We start from the raw sequence: 20,145 nt of genomic DNA on the forward strand, positions 1-20,145 counted from the left end.
ATGAGGTCTTACCAATTCATATTAGAAACATCTAGGTCTTTAAAATAAAATGAGAAATGCTTCTTTAATCTGGTCGGATGACGAATATGCCCATCTTTACTTCTATTTTATTTGCAGGACAGGTTTATTTTAAAATTGTGTTTAATCATGTCCAACTCTTTGCGACCCCATTTGGGATTTTCATAGCAAAGATCCTGGAGTGGTTTGCCATTTCCTTCTCCAGCTCATTTTACAGATGAAGAAATGGAGACAAACAGAGTAGGTGACTTGCCCAGAGTCACCCAGCTAGGAAGAGACCAGATTTGAACTCAGGAAGAGAAGTCTTCCTTACTGAAGACAAAAGATCTAGAAGAAGGGAGGACTCTACCCATGGTCTCAGCCTGGGGCAGGAGAAGCCAGTTCATAGGTTTGGTCTAAATCAACCATTTGAGCTTCAAAACCAAAAGTTTGTTTTGGGGGCCAAAATGGGGCACAAATTAATATTAACTTTCCACAGAAACAGTTTATAGTTTATAGTTTTCTGAGGCTCTTAAAGAAGTGGCAAGGGGAATCACATCGATCATGGCATGTAACCAAAGTATTATCAAAATTGGACTATGGCCAGAGAGCAACCAATCTTGTTGGCTCTGCACTCACCTGTTGCTATCCTCTTTTCCAAGGACAAAAAAAAAAAAAAAAAAGACCAACCATGACCCGTCAGATTTGGGAAACTATAATATCCTGGTATTATGGAAATCTGGATCAGGAAATTGCCCAACCCTAGATGAATCCCCAGACAATGCAAATAACAGAATTTTCCATATCTCATCAACATATATTCTTGTATATTTTTATTAACCAAAAGATTCAGATTCAAAGGTGGCTTTTTGTTTATTTTGTCAGTTACACCTCTGCTTGGGCACTTACTTACCACCTGCCTCAGCTTTCTAATCCGTAAAATGGGAATAATAGTACCTAGCTTCCAGATCAAATGAGATAATAATGAAAAGTTTAAAGGGCAGCTGGGTGGCCCAGAGACTTCCTAGCTATGTGACCCTGGGCACATCATTTAACCCTCATTGTTTGACCCTTATGGTTCCTCTTTTGGAACCAAAACTTAGTATTGATTCTAAGATAGAATATAAGGGTTTAAAAAAAAAAAAAAGGAAAACATTTAGCACAAAGATGAGTGTGCTATGTAAGTAAGCATTATTTAAATGTCAACTATTATTACCGTTATTATTATTTAAACTATATTGGAAAATGTACATGATGACAGAATTTTAGAGTTAGAAGGGGCTTTGCTTAGTCCCTCCCCTCCTCTCCCCCATTCCCGTTTTCTGGATGAGGAAGCAGAGACCCTGTGGTTTGGGTCCTGGCTAGCACTTCCCCATTCTACCAAGATACTTTCCCGGCTGGTTTGCTTTCTCTGGAGTTCTGGGGGGAGAAGAGGCAAAGGAGTGCTCCATGGGCCAGCTTGGGTCTCTCCTCTCCGCTGTGCTGCCTTCTTGATGTCTGATACCCTGCAGCAGCGAAGTGCAGCATCTTCAGGAAATGAGAGAGAAATCCAGAATTGCTCCCCGGCACTCTACCAACATTATCCATTATTATTATTATCAAATCATGTGTCTGGATGGCTAGACCCTGATGCTGTGGCCCTGAATCATTATATCCAGTGGATTTCAAATGCTCTTTAAGTATTTCACAGCTTGTAGAATTGTGGAATCTTCGAGGGCATCCCAGGACTCGCCTTTTCAACATCTCCCACGAGGGATCGTGTTAAAGACTTTGAATCTTTGGGACCCAACACAATCCCTTGTGAAGACCGTGGAAAGCTCCCCCCAAAGCAGACACTCTTTCATTTCTGTCCTTATGACTCTTCAGACTAAGCTGCAGGATGGTGGGAAGAGCTCCTCACAGGGAGGAAATCACAGCTCTAGGCAAGATGGAAACCCTGGGACATGACAACACATTTTGGGCACTTAGAAGACAACCGTTGAATCATCAAATCCACAGCTTTCTAAGGCAGCCCATTCCTTTTGGGCATGGGGTAATTTTTGAGTTTCTCCTTTTATCAGCCAAATTTTCTCTTTCTTTCCACTTTTATGACTCCTAGTTCTTGCCTTTGGCAAAAAGTTTAACCCTTTCCTCTGCAGCAGCCCTTCAAACCCTTGTGTACTTTCTGTAGTTTCTTTTCTTTAGGTCCAAGATCCTCAGATTCTTTAGCTGATCTCCTATGATTGAAGAAGCCATGCCATCTTCCTCATCACCCTCTCAGGAAGCATTTAGACTCCTCTCAATTCCCTTCAGAAAAATGAGCTCTGCCCCAGTCTGCCATCCTAGGGAAGACAGGGGGCAGCAAGGTGCCCTCTCAGTGCATAGAGAGCCAAGCTTGGAGATAGGAGGTCCTGGGTTCAAATATGGCCTCAGGGATTTGGTATCCATTCCCCAGGGAAAGTCACTTCCCCCCAGTCTTGCAGCCTGCTCTTCTGCCTTGAAAACAATCCTTAGTATCAATTCTAAGAGGAAAGATAAGGGTTTAATTTTTTTTAAACAAAAGAGAGAGTAGATTTATCATTCCCCTTGACACAGTGCTTGCAGCTCTTGGTACAGCCTAAGAGCACATTCACTTTTTGGGGGTTGCTCTGATTATAATGGTTTGGACTCACCTTCTGACAACCACACACACTTCCATTGAGGAGAGGAACAATGGCCATCTTTTTTTATTTTTTTAAACCCTCACCTTCCATCTTAGAATCGATATATGTATTGGTTCCAAGGCAGAAGAGAGGTAAGGGCTAGGCAATGAGGGTTAAGTGACTTGCCCAGGGCCATGCAACTAGGAAATGTCTGAGGCCAGATTAGAACCCAGGACCTCCCTGTCTCTGGGCCTGGCTCTCCATCCACTGAGCCCCTACTTAACCTCCAATGGCCATTTTTTTTTTTTATAATGGGTCTTTCCTATTTCAATTTGGGAATGAGCTCCTAAACTTATCCCTTGTCCCAAAGAGGAGGAATCTGTCTCTAACTAACTGGAAATGTCAGTACCATTTGTGTTTTTTACTTGAATGAGCAGAGGCTTATAGGATGCTGGTATTTTAAAATATGGAAATGATGGATATGCTGATATATGAATGTGAGCGACTTCATAGTGTTGCTGGGAATAGTATGATTTTTATAGATATGGAAATTGTGTTTTTAGAACCATTGTGGTCCAACAGTCTTGGAAAGCAATTTGAAATTATGCTAAAAAATTTAAAAAGGAGAAAATTTTAGAGAAACTGAGATGAAAATGGGGGAAGAAAAACAGATTTGGAAAGCAGCTCATAGCTAGTGTGAGTTGGGAGAACTGTGATATCAATTTCACTATGAAGAACAATACAAGCAATTGATTGAACTAAAAAAATCTTTTTTTTAGTGTAAATCTTTAAATTTCTCTATACTTTTTTTTTTAAACCCTTGTACTTCTGTGTATTGTCTCATAGGTGGAAGATTGGTAAGGGTGGGCAATGGGGGTTAAGTAACCTGCCCAGGGTCACACAGCTGGGAAGTGGCTGAGGCCTGGTTTGAACCTAGGACCTCCTGTCTCTAGGCCTGACTCTCACTCCACTGAGCTACCCAGCTGCCCCACTTCTCTATACTTTTGAGAATTTAAAATATGAAAAATACTTATTGAAATCATTCATTCTTTATTTAGGAAAGTTGCAGAAATTTTGAAGGATAAGTTATTCCATTATTTCTTGATTCTTCCTGGTGTGTTGATTCATATAGGGTGACTAGAAATTGCTAAATCGAATACTAATCCTTATTGCTTCAATTCCTGTTTGTCAGCTAAGAATCATAGGTTCCTGCTTTCAGTAATTGCCATGACCTTTCCCCCCCTCCCCCCGACCCCTGCTCCTTCTTTTTTTAAAATAGAAATCAGACATTTCAATCTATGAAACAACTATGGATTTAGTTCCTCTTTTGCCTTATGAAAAATGAATAACAGTAAAATAGTGCAAAATATTCTTTGCATGGGATTGGATCAATCTTCTCTGCTACTTCCTTGTGGCATCTTGTATGTAGCATTTAGGACATGATAATATTTTTAGTTCTAGGAAAACCTCAAGATTCAAGAATTATGTCTAACTAAAACCTATGTATTTTAACTTGGTAGCTAACAATAGGGAAATAATGCATTATTTTTGTTATTTAGTGGTATCAAATTTGCTAAATGCACTTTCTTGATGGAAAGAACAGTGGTCTTAGAGTTTGTTGACCTGGGTACAAATTCCAGCCCTGCCAATTTAATGAGTCTTGTGGCTGTAACTCAGGTCATTTCCACTTTTTGGTCTGTTTATCAAATAGAAAAGTTAAAGCTCCATAATCTCTAAGGTTCCATCCAGCTTTAAATTTCGTAATCTTTATCATCTCTTCCCTTAGTAGATGATAAAACAAAGAATATACACTATTTCAATGTTCCTTTATAGTACAGAGTAACTTGCACCATATTGTAAGTAGATTAGAAACCCTGCCTTTTGTTGTAAGAAATTTAAGGTGGTGCTGTTAAATTGGAAAGAGTCAGGTCCTAGATTTTCACTGTCTATGAATAGTCACCAGCGCAGAACCTCGGTTAGGCTGCATGAAGACCCTCCTAATCTTTGGCTGTCTTCCAGGCAATTTCAAGCTTCAGAATCCTTCCCCATGAAGGTCTTTGTAGGATGGTATGACGATTGTAAACATGGGGAAGGGGCAGGCTCTCTCTCTTCCTCATTTGTCTTCTTCCTCCTTCCCTTCCCCTCCAAGCCTACTCAAGTATCACAAGGAAATTTCACATTTTCAATCACAGAAAACTCAGAGGAGCAGAAATGCTAGAATTCTTTCTTGGCAGTGAAGGTGAGAAGAAGAGCTGGAGGAGAGAGGATGCTTAAGTTGTGCAGCTCCTCTCCACTATTGGGCAGGCTATCTCTTTTCAAGGATAGACAAGACAGATCAAGGGTATGATTGTTCCAAGATGTTTTTGTCTTTCCTAGTTTGCTTGGTTGAAACTGATATTTAGTCATTTTATTAAAAAAAAAATTAAGCCTTTACCTTCTCTTTTGGAACTAAATAATTGGGATTAAGTGACATGCCCAGGGTCACACATCCCTGGAAGTGTTTGAGACCACATTTTTAAAAAATTTTTATTTTAAAATATTTTTCCATGTTTACATGACTCATTTTCTTTCCCTCCTCTTTTCCCTTCCTCCTCCCAGAGCCAACAACTAAGGTCACATTCGAACCTAGAACCTCCTGTCTCTAGGTCACTTTACATTTTACAAAGTATTTTATAGACCTTAGATCCTTAGACCAGAGCTGGGTTTTAAATCTGCCTCAACTAGACTCTTAGATTTGCCCAGTAGATTAAGCACCAGACCCAGAAACTGGAAGACCTTAGTTCACCCTCAGATACTTGCTAGTTGTGTGACTCTGGGTAAGTCACTTAACTTCTGGTTGCCTCAGTTTCCTCTTCTGCAGAATAGGGATAATAATAGTACTTACCTCTAAGGTTTGTTATGAGTATCAAATGAGATCATTGAGGCAGCTAGGCAGCTTAGTGGATAGAGAGCCAGGCCTACAGGCAAGAGGTCCTGACCTCAGACACTTTTTAGCTGTGTGACCCTGGCTGGGCAAGTCACTTAACCCCCATTGCCCAGCCCTTCCCACTCTTCTCTCTTGGAAGTAATACACAGTATTGATTCTAAGACAGAAGACAAGGGTTTAAAAAAAAATCGAGATCTTTCCAAAGCTCTTAGCACAGTGCGTGGTATACAGCAAGCAAGCACTCTATAAGTGTGAGCTATGATTATTAATTATTTCTCTTGTCGCTTCCTGGACTTAGAGCTGGTGCCAACCAGCAGGAGGCTAAACAAAGGAAAGACTGGAATCCAGTCACGTGGGGCTCTGTCTTTGGCCCAGAGCACGCTACTTCCGGATATTAACGAGAAGAATGAAACTTACCAGAAGAGCTCCTCCGAGCGGGTCCCTTGACAATCCCACCCAGAGTTGCTGTTGTTTTATCAGACCTTAGACTTTACCGATGCAGAGAGTCGCCCTAGATTTCCTCCGCTCTTACAAATTGGCCCTTGCTCTGCAACTTGGCGAGGGAGCCGGGAAGACCCGAATCCAAGTGTCTGCTCTGACAGGGATTGACTGTGTGACTCGGGACAAGTCGCCTCGCTTTTCTATGCCCCAGGCAACGCGCTCAAGCCTGTCAGTTGCAGAACCTGGGCCTGATTTTCTGTACTTGGTGGTGTTCCGAGGCCACTGGTGCGTTTAGCGGTCGTGGTGTCCCCCGCTCTTTAAGGATTTTGTCCCCCGAATCTTCCGTTCACCGCTACATTCCTCAGCGGGCTGGAAGTGACAGAATTCAGTCCAAAGTCTTCTCTTATCCATTTGGTGGTTTGTTTGTCACCTTCTCAAGGAATTTACAGCCACAATGATGTATTGTGGGATCTGACTGAAATGTCATTGCCCCTTGTGCTCATATAGTAGATGCTCTGCTGCGATTTAGGCTACTCATGTTTTCAGGGACTCTTGTCGTGGGCCAAATTCGGAACCTTTAAAGAGCACGATGATTTCTGCTTAAGAATGCTGAGTGACACAGGGACCCATGATTCCAGAAGACCTACGAGGAAATATATTACCACCTCCTGACAGAGTTCAGGGTACAGAATGGGACATATTTCTTTAGATGTGACCAGGGACAGAATTGGTTTCACTTGGCTTGGCATTTTTGTTATAAAGATTTTCTTTTTCTTTTCTTTCTTTTTTTTTTTCCCCAGTGTGGAATGGAGTGTAGAAGGGAGAAAAATAAAAGTTTGTTTTAAGTGGGGAAAAATGAATTAAAATTAAAATTAATTTTTAAAAAAGGTTCTCTGAGTAGGGCATTATATATACTTCATGCAGCAGGCTGGAAGTTATAGAACAGGACCCGAAATCATTCTCATCTAAATCTTTGTCTGTAGATTTACATGTTTGCAGTGAGCTGGTGGCCTTGGTGATGCATGGTAGCACTTAATGCATTGGGCGCCTCTATAAAGGGTGGTTTATTAAGCAAGAGTGGGTGAGCCTGTAATATGTGCAAATGCCAGCATTGTGTCTTTGTATGGTTTCAACTGTTAAGAACAGACTGATATACACAGAGTTCTCTGCATTTATTTCCTGGAAGTTTCATTCTTTTAAAGAACATGTCTTTATTGCCCCTTTTAAAATTAAAATTAAATTTTATTTTTTAAGATAAAATTCCACCTTCTCCCACTCCCACCTTACTTCACCCCCTGGAGGAAACAAGAAAAAAAAAAAGACCTGTTTCAAACCCATATAGTCAAGGAAAACAAATTCCTATATTGACCATTCCCCCAAAATATGTCTCAATTTGCATTCATGGTTCTTCATTTCTTGTGGGAGGCGGGTTAGCATGTTTCAGCCTGAGTCCTCTGGAAAAGTGGTTGAAATGGAACATTTAAATAAGTATCTCAGTTAAGGTACCCAGGATCCCATTTTCTATATTTTTTCAATTGCAAACATTTTTATTTAATTAATTTAGAATATTTTTACATGGTCACGATTCATGTTCTTCCCCTCCCCCTGAATCCCCCTCCAGCTGACACACAATTTCACTAGGTTTTACATGTATCATTGATCAAGATCTATTTCTATATTATTGATAATTGCACTAGTATGATCATTTAGAGTCTGCATCCCCAGTCCTATCCCCATCAACCCATATGTTCAAGCAGTTGTTTTTCTTCTGTATTTTTACTCCCACAGTTCTTCCTCTGAATGTGGCTAGTGTTCTTTCTCATAAATGCCTCAGAATTGTCCTGGGTCATTGCATTGCTGCTAGCACAGAAGCCCATTACATTCAGTTGTGCCACAGTGTATCAGTCTCTGTGTATAAGGTTCTCCTAGTTCTGCTCCTTTCACTCTGCATCAATTCCTGGAGGTCATTCCAGTTCACACGGAATTCATCCAGTTCCCTTTTCTATTTCTGAGTGAGTTTGGATATGTTTCTTCTTCAGGTTCTAATGGCTATAATTTCCCCATGGCTCAGCCCCTGTCCCCTTCAGGAAAAACAGAAGTAACTTCTCTTTTCTGCTTATGTGGAAATTCTGATATGACCTAAAGTGCTTTGAGATCTTCAAAAGAAGAAGCACAAAAATACAAGGTGCACTCCATTATTACTCACCTTGGCCCTTGAAGTTCCTGGACAAGCCCAGGAATTAGGCAGATGCTCATGGTGTTTTGACTTGCCAAGATTTACTGACTTTGGGAAAATAAACTATTTAATGGAAAAGTATTTCTCACACGATCTTTTGCCTCTTGTTGAGGGGGAGTATATAGTTTTGGTTAGAAAACTTAATCTGTTCAGTGAGAAGTTGGGCTGTGGTTCAGTCATTCTGTTGTGTCTGACTCTTCATGTCCTCATTTAGGGTTTTCATGATAGAGATCCTGGAGCAGTTTGCCATTTCCTCTTCTGGCTCATTTTTACAGATGAGGAAACTGAGGTAAACAGGGTGAAGTGACTTGGCTAAGGTCACATGAATACATGTCTGAGGCCAGATTTGAACTTGGGGAGATGAATCAGCCTTCTTCAAGAACCCTTTTATGGCTGGGGCAGCTAGGTGGCTTAGTGGATAGAGAATCAGACCTGGAGCCTGAAGGGTCTGGGTTCATATATGACCTCAGAGACTTCTTAGCTGGATGACTCTGGGCAAGTCACTGAACCCCCATTGCCTAGCTCTTACTTGTCTTCTGCCTTAGAACCAACACAGAGGATTGATTCTAAGATGGGAGGTAAGGGTATAAAAAAATTAAATAAAAAGCCTTTCCTTGCCCTCCTTAATCTTAATGTTTCCCCTCTGAGACTACTCCCAATTTATCCTATATAGGTCTTCTTCATCAGCGGCTGTCACTTCCACCAGAATGCTCCCTGGGCACCGAGACTTATTTTATTTTTTTCCTCCTTTTTCGGTATCTTTGGCACTTAGTACAGCAAATGACAGAGCAGGTTCTTAATAAAGTTAGATGTGTAGAATATTTCAGGCATTTTTTTGGGAAACAAAATGACCTTTTTGAAGCTCATAGTTTAATTGAGGAAAATAAACATATTTGAAAAAATTGAAACATTTAATACTCCTAAAGTTGATATGACTTCACTTGCAAGTCAGTGTTTTAATACAAAGAAGTTTAAGAAGTTATCCCTGACTTCTAAGAGCTTACTATCTACTTAAAAGACAATTAGTTCTTATTTTTCCAATTAAAAGATTTAAAATTAAATAAATTTTATTAAGATTTAAAATTTTTTAAATTTAAACATTTAAAATTAAAATCTCTTGCTCTTACTTTAGCTAAATTTCCTAATATACTCCTCCCCTAAGATAATTAATTTCAATAAACATTTGTCAAAACCTAGTAAGTTCTAGGGCATCGAGGTGGTTCAGGGGATTAGGAACCAGGTCTAGAGATTAGAGATCCTGAATTCAAATCCAGCCTCTTACTAGCTGGGTGATCCTGGGCAAGTCACCAAATGCTGTTTCCTTCAGTTTCCTCATCTATCAGTGAGCTGGAGAAGGAAATGGCAAACCACTCTGGTATCTTTGCCAAAGAAACCCTAGTAGGATCAAGAAGAATTGGACAGGACTAAAAACCCCTGAATAACAACAAAATACTATGTGTGAGGTACTGGGCTCTAAGTGCTGGGGCCACCAAAAGAAGCTTATGTGCAATAGCAGATACATGTATGAAGATAAATCAATACAAAGTACTACAAAGTTCTTTTAAGAAGCAGGGAACACTAACTACTTTGTATAATTTGGAGGAACAAAAAGACCAGAATCTCAAGATGATAAAAAAAAAATGTAGAAATAACAGAGGCAAGATTAGATCCTACCCTTGAAGGCTCTTTCTTAGCTATTGATCTAGGATTCTATGAACAATAAACCTGATCTTAAATTAGGAGAGGAAGCCATGATAAACAATACTATTTGGTACTAACAAATAGAAAAATAGACCAATGGATCTTGGAGACCTGGAAATACATTGGGCAATAAGTAGCTTTAAACCAATCCCTCCTGCCATTTCCACATTAAGTTTGAATTTTCTTTTTTTAATTTAGAAGATGTACTATCATTTATAGCTAAGGCTAGGATGGAAATTCTTTACCAAATAAGAGAGGTGACCACACATTCATGAATAAAATAGAATAAAGAATTGAAAATGAATAATTGTCTGCATGAACAAACTTAATACAACCAAAACAAAAAGGAAAAATGTTGATTGGGAGAAATATTTTATAGCAGCTATTTCTGATGAGTGTCTTTTATTCAAGATAGATTCAGTTCTAGACCACCACAATAAAATGAGTCACATGAATTTTCTGGTTCCCAGTGTATATAGAAGTTATGTTTATACTGTACTGTAATCTATTAAATGTGTAATAGTATTAGTCTAAAAATACCATAATTTAAAAATTATTTATTGCTAAAATATGCTAACAGTTATCTGATCTGAATTGTAATCTTTTTGTGTGGGTGGAAGGTCTTGCCTCAATGGTGATGGCTGCTAACCCATCAGAGTGGTGGTTGCTAAACACTGGGGATGCTATGGCAATTTGTTAATTGAAAGGTAGTAAGTGTCCTGGTTATGAAGGACTACAAAAACCAAAGTAAGGATTTTATATTTTAAGGCATTTATTTCTGGAGGCAATAGGGAGCCACTGGAGTGGATCGAATTGGGATGAAGATTAATTGGAGAGAGCTGAGACAAGGAGCCTGACCAGCAGACTATTTCAGGAGCTCAGACATGAGGTGGTCAGAGTCTTAGGGGTAGGGAAGTGTCAGAGGAGAGAAATGATCACTATGAGAGATGCTACAAAGGCAGAAACACCAGGACTTGGCAAGTGATCATGTAGGGAGGGAGGGAGGGGGTAGGGAGAGAGAGAGACAGAGAGAGAAACAGAGTGCAGGACCATACTGAGGCTGCAAGCCTGGGTGAGAATGGTGGTAACCTCCACAGTCATAGGGAAGTTAGGGACAGAGTGTTTGGGGGATGTTTGGGGGAAAGATAACAAGTCCAGCTTTGGAGATGTTGAGTTTATAATGCCCCTGGCACCTCCGATTTGAGACAACTGGAGACAGAGACTGGAGCTTGGGGAAGGTTTAGCAGGGGACAAGTAGCTTGAGAGTCATTTGCATAAGAGATGAGAATGGAGACTTGTTGAAGATTTGTAGAGCTGAAAAAATCACCAAATGAAATGTGGTTTAGAAGGAAAAGAGAAAAAAAGCCCAGAACAGAGCCTTGGGGGATGTCTAACAACATATTGACAAATATTTGACAACCAGATCTCAGAAAAAAAAATTATACAAGGCACACATTTAAATTTAATCTACATTAACTTTTTAAAGCCTAAGCAAACAATTACATAATAAATCGAGCTCAGATTCATAGTATTTGCAGATTTTTGAAATATAAATACACCAAAAAATGGAACAATGATTTCTTGAACCATGTTGGGTTGGCTCCAGCACACTCCTAGTGGACGTGACCTGAAGATCTGGGAAAGGAGACAGAGAAGGAGCAGTCAGACAGGTGGGAAAAGAATCAGGAGAGAACAGTATCACAAAAACCTAGAGAGAAGAGAATATCAAGGAGAAGAGGATGATTAACTTGCCCTAGAGAGGTCTAGAAGGATGAAGTTTGAGAAAAGGCTATTGGACTTGAAATTAAGAGATCTTTAGTGAATTTGGAGAGAATATTTCTGTTGAATAATGAGGTTAGAAGACAGATTGCATTGAGGAAGGGATTGATTGAGAAGAAAGGAAGTAGAGGAACCAATTGTAGTACTTGATAAATGTTATGAAATAGATAAAGAAATTGGGGACCCCAACATCGATGATTAAGCCATTTTGTTTAAAGTCTTCTTTTAATGATGATGATTAATTATTAAATTATCCTTTTGATTATTATTAAAACTTTAAAAAAGTTTCTTCAATCTCATTGATTTAAGAGGAAAATATAGTAAAGGTCTTTTTTTTTTTTTTTAAACTCTATTGGTTCTAAGGCAGAAGAGCAGTAAGGGCTAGGCCAGTGATGGGCAACCTTTTGAGCTTGGTGTGCCAAATTCGCCAAAAAAAAAAAAACAAACAAAAAAACAAAAAAACCAAACCCAGCATAACTCAGGTGGTGTGTCAAGAAAAAAAACCACAATTTCACAATATTTATAGTTTAAATAACATACTTCTCTGTATGTCCCCGTGTGTCATAGAAAATGGGCTACCTGTGTGTCATAGGTTTGCCAACAGGGGGGCTGGGCAATGGAGTTTAAGTGGCTTGCTCAGTCACCCATCTAGGAAGCGTCAGGGCAAGATTTTCCTTGGGTTCTTGACTATTCTGATTTAAAAAGCAAAGCAAAACAAAACAAAACCCCTTAACCTCCCATCTTGGAATGAATACTGTGTATTGATTCCAAAGCAGAAGACCAGTAAGGGCTAGGCCATGGGGGTTAAGTGACTTGCCCAGGACCACACAGCTGGGAAGTGCTAGAAGCTAGATTGGAACCCCAGACCTCCAGGTTCCCGGCTCTCAATCCACTGGGTCACTTGGCGTTTCCCAATTCTGTCTGAACAAGAGAAATGCTTTCATTGACCTTCCCCTCCGGGCAGAGTCTCTGCTTAGCCTCCCCGCTGTCCCTGGGTGTAACTGAGCACTTCTTTGCTTCTCTCCACCAGGAAGAGAGCAGTTCCACGGTCTGGGCTCCATGTACTGCCGGGGCGCCGCAGCCATCATCCTCACCTATGACGTCAATCACTTGCAGAGCCTCGTGGAGCTGGAAGACAGGTTCCTGTCGCTGACGGACACAGCCAGCACGGACTGCCTTTTTGCCATCGTGGGGAATAAGATAGACCTCACGGAAGAGGGCGACGCGGAAGGTGACGCGGAAGGGCTGAAGGAGCAGGGGAAGGCGGTCAGCTGCCGGGACTGCCGAGCCCGAGCGCCCAGGCGGGTCCAGCAGGACGATGCCGTGGCGCTGTACAAGAAGATTATTAAATACCGAATGTTGGACGAGAAAGAGGTGCCGGCCGCCGAAAAGATGTGCTTTGAGACCAGCGCGAAGACGGGCTACAACGTGGACCACGTGTTCGAAACCCTGTTTGACATGGTGGAGCCCATCATTTTGCGCCAGAGAGCCGAGGGACCCTCCCAGACTGTGGATATCACTAACTATAAGCCTGCGAAAAGGACCCAATCCAGGTGTTGTGACTAAACGTCTTTTTTTTTTTTTTTTTTTTTAGACTTTCCAACTGGTTGAATTTTGGACAGGAAAAAAAAAAAAAAATATATATATATATATATACACACACACACACACACACACACACACATTTGAGAGAATTCTAGAAATGGTATTTAGGATCGTGTTTGGGGAAGAACTCCATGGAGATACATTGTTTCATTAAGAAAAAAAAAATCAAGGTTGTGAAACTCATCTTCTGTGGATGATCAAGAGGAATTATTTGTGATAATAGATTTGCCAAGGAAGGCGACTGACCATAAAGTGTTTTTCACCTCCTGGTAGATCTGACTCCTCCCTTGAAGCAGCCTCCGAGATTTCTCCTAAACTTGAACAAATGCAAGCTAATTGCCTTAGCATGTGAATTGTCCTCCACACTTCTGTTTCTGTCAAGTTGCACTTTTTATATTTATGTTGTTTGAAAATATTTTTTCTCCCTGTAACTTAATTTAAACCCTTCCTGCTGTTTGATACGAATCCTTTTTATGAACCACAAAACGGATTCTCCTTGTCCATGGGCCATTGAGACAAATTGTTAGATGAATGGTTTCCATCTTGGTCCTGCTGTCTTAAGAAGTAGATACTCCAAATTGGTTCTGAAAAGAGGATGTGTAGGGAAAAGGGAGGTGAAATCAGAGTTCCTATTTTTCTAGAAATCCCTGAAGACTACAAATACGAGCCATTTGCCGGGAAGGGGAGAGCAGAGAGAATACCATCTGAGACCAGTAGAGATGGAAACCAGAAAGGTCTTAAGAGCTGGAAAGGTTTGATTTGAATTTTAGGAGGTTCTCAACTGTTGAAATACATACCTAAAATCCCTGTACCCTGTTGAAACATCCATGGATGCTAGTTTCTGAGCAAATGGATAAGTTTTTGTGGAACACTTTTAAAGGAAGATGTGGTTTTAAGAGGTAACTGTGACTCAAGGTCTGTTTATTTTTGACACTCCTGAATAAAGATCTGCTTTTGCCAAAGTGTGATATTAATTTCTAAGGCTGTAGCTATATATCCTAATAACAACCAGCTGAAAAGTAAGAATTCTGGTCCAACAATGGTTTTTTTCTTTGAGAAAAGAGCCAATGGCATTAACTGTTGTTTTTCATGGATTTGGTTTCATTTGGCAGAAGCTAAAAACTTGTTTTCCTTTTTTTTAGTGATACATCTACTCTGGAATAGTCTCTTGAGAAAGGCTATTGAATATCTTTCACTGAAAGGATTGATTTTTTTTCAAAATCAGAAATGAATTATAAGCAATGACTTGATTATCACCCTGTTTCAATAACTCAGCATACATTTATTAAACATCTATTAGGTATCGGGGTAGCTAGGTGGTGCAGTAGATAGGACAGTGGGCCTGGAGTCAGGAAGACCTGAGTTCAAATCCATTCTCAGACACTTACTAGCTGTGTGACCCTGGTTAAGTTACTAAACTCCTTTTTGCCTCAGTTCCTCATTTGTAAAATGGGAACACACCAAAGAAGGAAATACCAAAACACTCCAGTATTTTTGCTGAGAAAAACCTATGGACAAGTCCATGGAGCCACAAAGGGCTGAACACTACGGAATAACAGCACCGATGTGCCAGGCACTGTGCTAGATGCTGGGGATTCAAATTAGAAAGGCAGTCCCTGCTTTCAAGGAGCTAACAATCTAACAGGGGAAGACAACACACAAAAGGAAATGTGGAGATTTATTTTTTATTATAGATTGAAATATTCCTATATTTGAGTTTAGAATTAGAAACTCCATTCAGCCCCTCAGGCTCTGTACTATTCCTTTATGCCTTTCCCAAAGAATTTCTCCCATCATGAAACAGATAGGAACTTGAAATTACAGGAGAGATATGAGATCCACCTTACGTGGTAGATAGAACTAGCTTTTGCTGGATGTATCCCCAGATAGCCCAACTGGCTCCTTGGACCACTCATTCAGAATCACTGGAGAAGAAAATGTGATTGCAAAGAACTAGATTTTGCAGGAGACTTGTGCATGGTTGGCCCTTCATTACCAGAGGATGAAGAGAAGTTGAGAATCCCCATGGACCATCTCCTCAGTCACTGGTTAGAGATGTCTTGGGATGTCCAAAGGAACTATTAGATAAAGAGCTGCCAAACGGTATTGATGGACCTGCCCAAGGGGACTCTGGGGTCCTTCATTACTTAGAGAATCATTTGACCAGATACAATTTTCTCAACCTGCCAATTAATAAAGTAATTTACTACCCAGAATTACTGCCTCTCAGAATTTTTAATCTTCACAAGTGGTTGGAGGAACCCCAAGATGATATCCTCCAGGGTGGACATCCTGTTCCTGGGAGCCCAAACCAAGGTGAGATGCACTCAGGAAGTGGAAATCCAGATTCCCGCCCTCTGGGCAGGAAGCCTTTGGGAAGAGTTTAGTGTTCCTTCCTCCAGCCCACCAATCAGAGGGGAGAGGAGGCTGAGGGCGGGACCCAAAGCTGTCAGTCAGCGAGATGAGCTTTCTAGTGATCAGTTTCACCTGGTAAGTTCATATCCCTGGGATGTGAACCAAGCCAATGGAAAGTGAATAATTTAAAGGCAAAAAAACTTCATGAAGTGACTTCTCAAGGCTACCTATAAAATGAAAGGCCTAGACTCAGTGAACTGGGAGGTGGCCCAATGGAAAGAGCTCTAGAGAGTCAGGAAGACCTGGGTTCAAATCCAGCCTCAGATGCTCACTAGCTGTGTGATCCAGTGCAGGTCACTTAACCCTGTTTGCCTCAGTTTCCTCATCTATAAAATGAGCCAGAGAAGGACATGGCAAACTGCTCCAGTATCTTTGCCAAGAAAACTCCAAACAGTCACAAAGAGTCCACAACTGAAATGACTGAACCATACACAATAACAGAATTGATGGCTTTTAACAACCCTTCTAGATCTAAATTTGTGATCTCATATTTCTTTAGTGTTTCTGAATAATAGCCCATTTCTAAGTGTACTGTTGTGTTCTGGATTCTGGGTGCCCACATAGTGTCATATTTTCTGTCAACTTCATCTCCTTAACTGTGTTCTTAGGAATTGGCTGCCCTAATGAAATGTGAAGTATGAAATTTATTTTTGAGTAAGTTCTAGTCAGGCTGGATTACATTGGATTCTGGAAGAGGCAGAGTGTTAGAGTTCATATTGCACTGTATTTGTGGGTGAGGATAAACCTGGATTCAAATGTTGCCTCTCACCCTGGTAGCAAATCATTTCACTTGGCTGAGGCTCAGTTTCCTCATTTGTAAAAGGAGATGTTGGACATGATGGTCTTTAAGAGTTCTTTCCAGTTCTGAATTTGTGATTGTGTATCCTTTCCACACAAGTACCTTCTTAAACATGTCCTTTATTCCTGGAGGGTTGAAAACTAATTCATCTCCACAGTACTTACTTAGGGCCTGTTAGGCATTCAGCACCATGTTTTCCAGAAGGAAGAGAATCCTTTTTATGTAAAGTGTGATAAAAATGCCATTAAACATGTTCTGAGCCTCCAACTATTCATTTCCCCAATGGTGCCTGTATCATCTTTACAAATATAATTTGTAATCTATTAATTTCACATTTTACAACCTCCAAAGCATTTGATATTTCCTTGTTTCCCAGGAATAATAATAGTAGTAGCTAACATTTATATAGCTCCTTCTAGGTGCCAGGCACTGTGCTAAGCACTTTGCAATTACTATCTCATTTAATCCTCACTATAACCATGGGAGGTAGATTCTATTATTATCCCCATTTCACATATGAGGAAAAGAGAGGGTAAGTGACTTGCCCAGGGTCACATAGCTAGGAAATTTCTTTGGCAATGACAGGCACATGTGGCAATGAGCTTCATAAGCTAAAAAACATGTATCAGTTGTATTTGCCCCACATCTTTACTTGCCCCAGTCAGTACTGTGTTCATAAATGTTTAAAAACTGTCTCTGTGTGGGTGGAGGGTGGGAAGCACATATAACATACTTTTAAATTTAATCTGGATTATTCACATTTTCTCAATAACTTTCTAAAGTTTAGACAGTCAACAAAACAATAAATCAAGCTTCTATTTGTAGCCTTTACTTATTTCTGGGGTTTAAATGTGTACACTGAAAATTTTAACAATCAATTTGCCTAGTCGAATTGTGGGTAACTAAGCAAATGGATAGAGTGCTGGAGTCAAGAAGCCTGGTCTTCAAGTGTTCAAATCCAACCTCAGACATTTATTAAGCTGTGTGACCTTGGACAAATCACTTAACTCTTATTTCTCTCATTTTCCCCATCTGTCAAATGTGCTGGAGAAGGAAATGGCAAAATGGTCTAGTATCTTTGCCAAGAAAACCCCAAATGGGGTCACAAAGAGTCAGAAATGACTGGATTTGCTTGTCTGTATAGAGTCAACCTCTGTTAGCTGCTTCCCAGTGGAATCCACAAGACACAAGAAAAAATAAAATATTCAACTGAAGTTGGCGTTAATGGACACTTTCCCCTTTGGTTTTCCAAACCCTCCTTCCCTTTAGTAATAACATTTAGTATCTCACAAATCCTTAGGATGTCTTCTTGGCTTTATTACTGGAGAACCAGGTATCGTGGTGCTTGGCCAAGGAGATGTGGGTCTGACACATGCTACTTGTGTGAATATGACCCAGTCAGTGGACCTTTCAGGGCCCTAGGCCAGAGATATCAAAGCAAAGAGAAAGGTATCCCTGTGGGATACCCAATGACTCAGAAAACCACAGACTAATATTATTTATGTTGTATATTTAATTTATTTTATTAGATATCTCCCAATGACATTTTTTTTAACCCTTGTACTTCGGTGTATTGTCTCATAGGTGGAAGATTGGTAAGGGTGGGCAATGGGGGTCAAGTGACTTGCCCAGGGTCACACAGCTGGGAAGTGGCTGAGGCCGGGTTTGAACCTAGGACCTCCTGTCTCTAGGCCTGACTCTCACTCCACTGAGCTACCCAGCTGCCCCCATCCCAATGACATTTTTATGTGATTTTGGATCCATCTGCAGATACTTGGGAGGAAAATTTAATAATTCTGCTCCAGGGAGCCCCAAGACTATATATAAAAGTTACAGGAAAGGTACTGAACTTATATAATATAATATATAATAATAATAAAGGTATCAAACTTATATAATATTATGTATATATAATATATAATAATAAAGGTACTAGACTTCATAGGTAATGGAAGTTTCTTAAATCAATAAAATTGCAGATTTAGTCCATATTTTTATCTCTATATCTTAATCTAGTAAGGGCCCTCCTCTGTAGGATTAAGTTTTCTATCTTATTTCTTCCTCCCTTCCCCTTCCATACAGATCAGACTCCTGTTTGGTTTGGCTGTTGGTGAAAGTTGGGATCCTGCTTTGTATTTTCTGGTTGGAGTCTTTCCCTCCTGGCTCCTTTCCACCTCTTTAATAATCAGGTTTTACATTTCACCTTTGTAGGAATGTTAAGATCAGAAGATTTCATTTAGTTAACTGATTTGGAAAAATTCTATCCCTCCACCAACTTCCCCTCCCTAGCTTACCTTGGACATGGAATGGCCTTGAAGTCAGGAGAAATGTCCTTTTTCCACTGGCTTGGTCGGCTGCCTCTACCTTCGAGGCTTGTTTCTTGCATTCAGCTGTTCTATCAGACGTATTTGGATCAAAATTTGGAAAAAAAGAAAGACGCGCAGCTGGGTAGCTCAGTGGATTGAGAGCCAGGCCTAGAGACAGGAGGTCCTAAGTTCAAATCTAGCCTCAGACACTTCCCAGCTGTGTGACCCTGGGCAAGTCACTTGACCCCCATTGCCTACCCTTACCACTCCTTTGCCTTGGAACCAATACATAGTATTGACTCCAAGATGAAAGGTAAGGGTTTAAAAAAAAGAGAAAGAAAGAAAGACTGAGAGGAATAAGGATCCATATAGGCACAGGCACAGCCTTGAACTCAGAAATTTGGTAGGATTTGGAGGGTTGAGTGGGGGGGGTCTTCCTCGCCCTCTGACATCCTTGGGGAGGGGTGTTCATTCAAACCCTGGTCCTGCCCCATCCTAGCTCTATTAGAACAATGGGGTCAGAGCTGAAAGGACCTGGGAGCAGATCCCATTCAACCCCCTCATTTTGGAGGTTAAGTGACCTGTCCAGCATCCCTTACCTTACCAGTGTCACAGGTGGGATTTGAATCCAAATCTTCCTTTCTGGCTTCTTTCCCATTTAGCACATGATCCATTCTATCACTCTGTCATCATAGATTTCACTTTTTTCAGCCTCAGTTTTCTTATCTGTAAAAGGAGGAGACTGGACATAGCTCAGAATTTTTAATTCTGAACTTTGTAAAAAGTGTATTTCGTATTTATTACAGTATAATTGGCTTTCTAAGTAAGCCTATATAGTTTATTCATTTAAAAATATTATTTTGACAAGGACACCACAGATTTCACCAGATTGCCAAAGGAGTCTAGGCAGGAAAGAGATTGAGAACTTCTGGACTAAGTTCTCTTCTGGCTCTCAATCTTGTACAACTTGTCCATTTACATAACCAACCAATCAAGCGTTTATTAAGTGCCCATTAAGTGCCGGGGAAAAATCCCGCCCCATTTAGAAACCTGAACCTGCTTCCCAGGTGCTCAGCCAGGCTGTTAGGAGAAGTGGTCATGTCCAACTCCTGCTGGGACATTTAGTTTCTTTTAGGGCAGGGACATATTTTCCAAGGACAAACAAACTGTGACAACAGGAGTCTGCCTTGGGGGCATACTGAGCTTGTCCCCAAGGGCTTCCCACCCTAGGTTAGACATTGGCCTCTAGGAAGGATCATGTGAGGAAGTGTGTGTGTGTGTGTGTGTGTGTGTGTGTGTGTGTGTGTGTGTGTGTGTGT

The 20,145-nt window shown here is 40.5% G+C and overlaps 1 protein-coding gene across 1 annotated transcript in view; it reads left to right on the plus strand.

Moving 5' to 3' along the window:
* Window positions 1-13,267, plus strand: part of RAB20 (RAB20, member RAS oncogene family) — a 43,539-nt gene extending 30,272 nt beyond the window's left edge. The window contains exon 2 of the mRNA XM_044670530.1: window positions 12,732-13,267. Coding sequence (XP_044526465.1) covers window positions 12,732-13,267 — 536 coding nt within the window. The remainder of the gene's footprint in view (window positions 1-12,731) is intronic.
* The last annotated feature ends 6,878 nt before the right edge of the window (window positions 13,268-20,145 follow it).

This window comes from Gracilinanus agilis, chromosome 3 (genome assembly GCF_016433145.1).
Source record: "Gracilinanus agilis isolate LMUSP501 chromosome 3, AgileGrace, whole genome shotgun sequence".
Lineage (NCBI taxonomy): Eukaryota > Metazoa > Chordata > Mammalia > Didelphimorphia > Didelphidae > Gracilinanus > Gracilinanus agilis.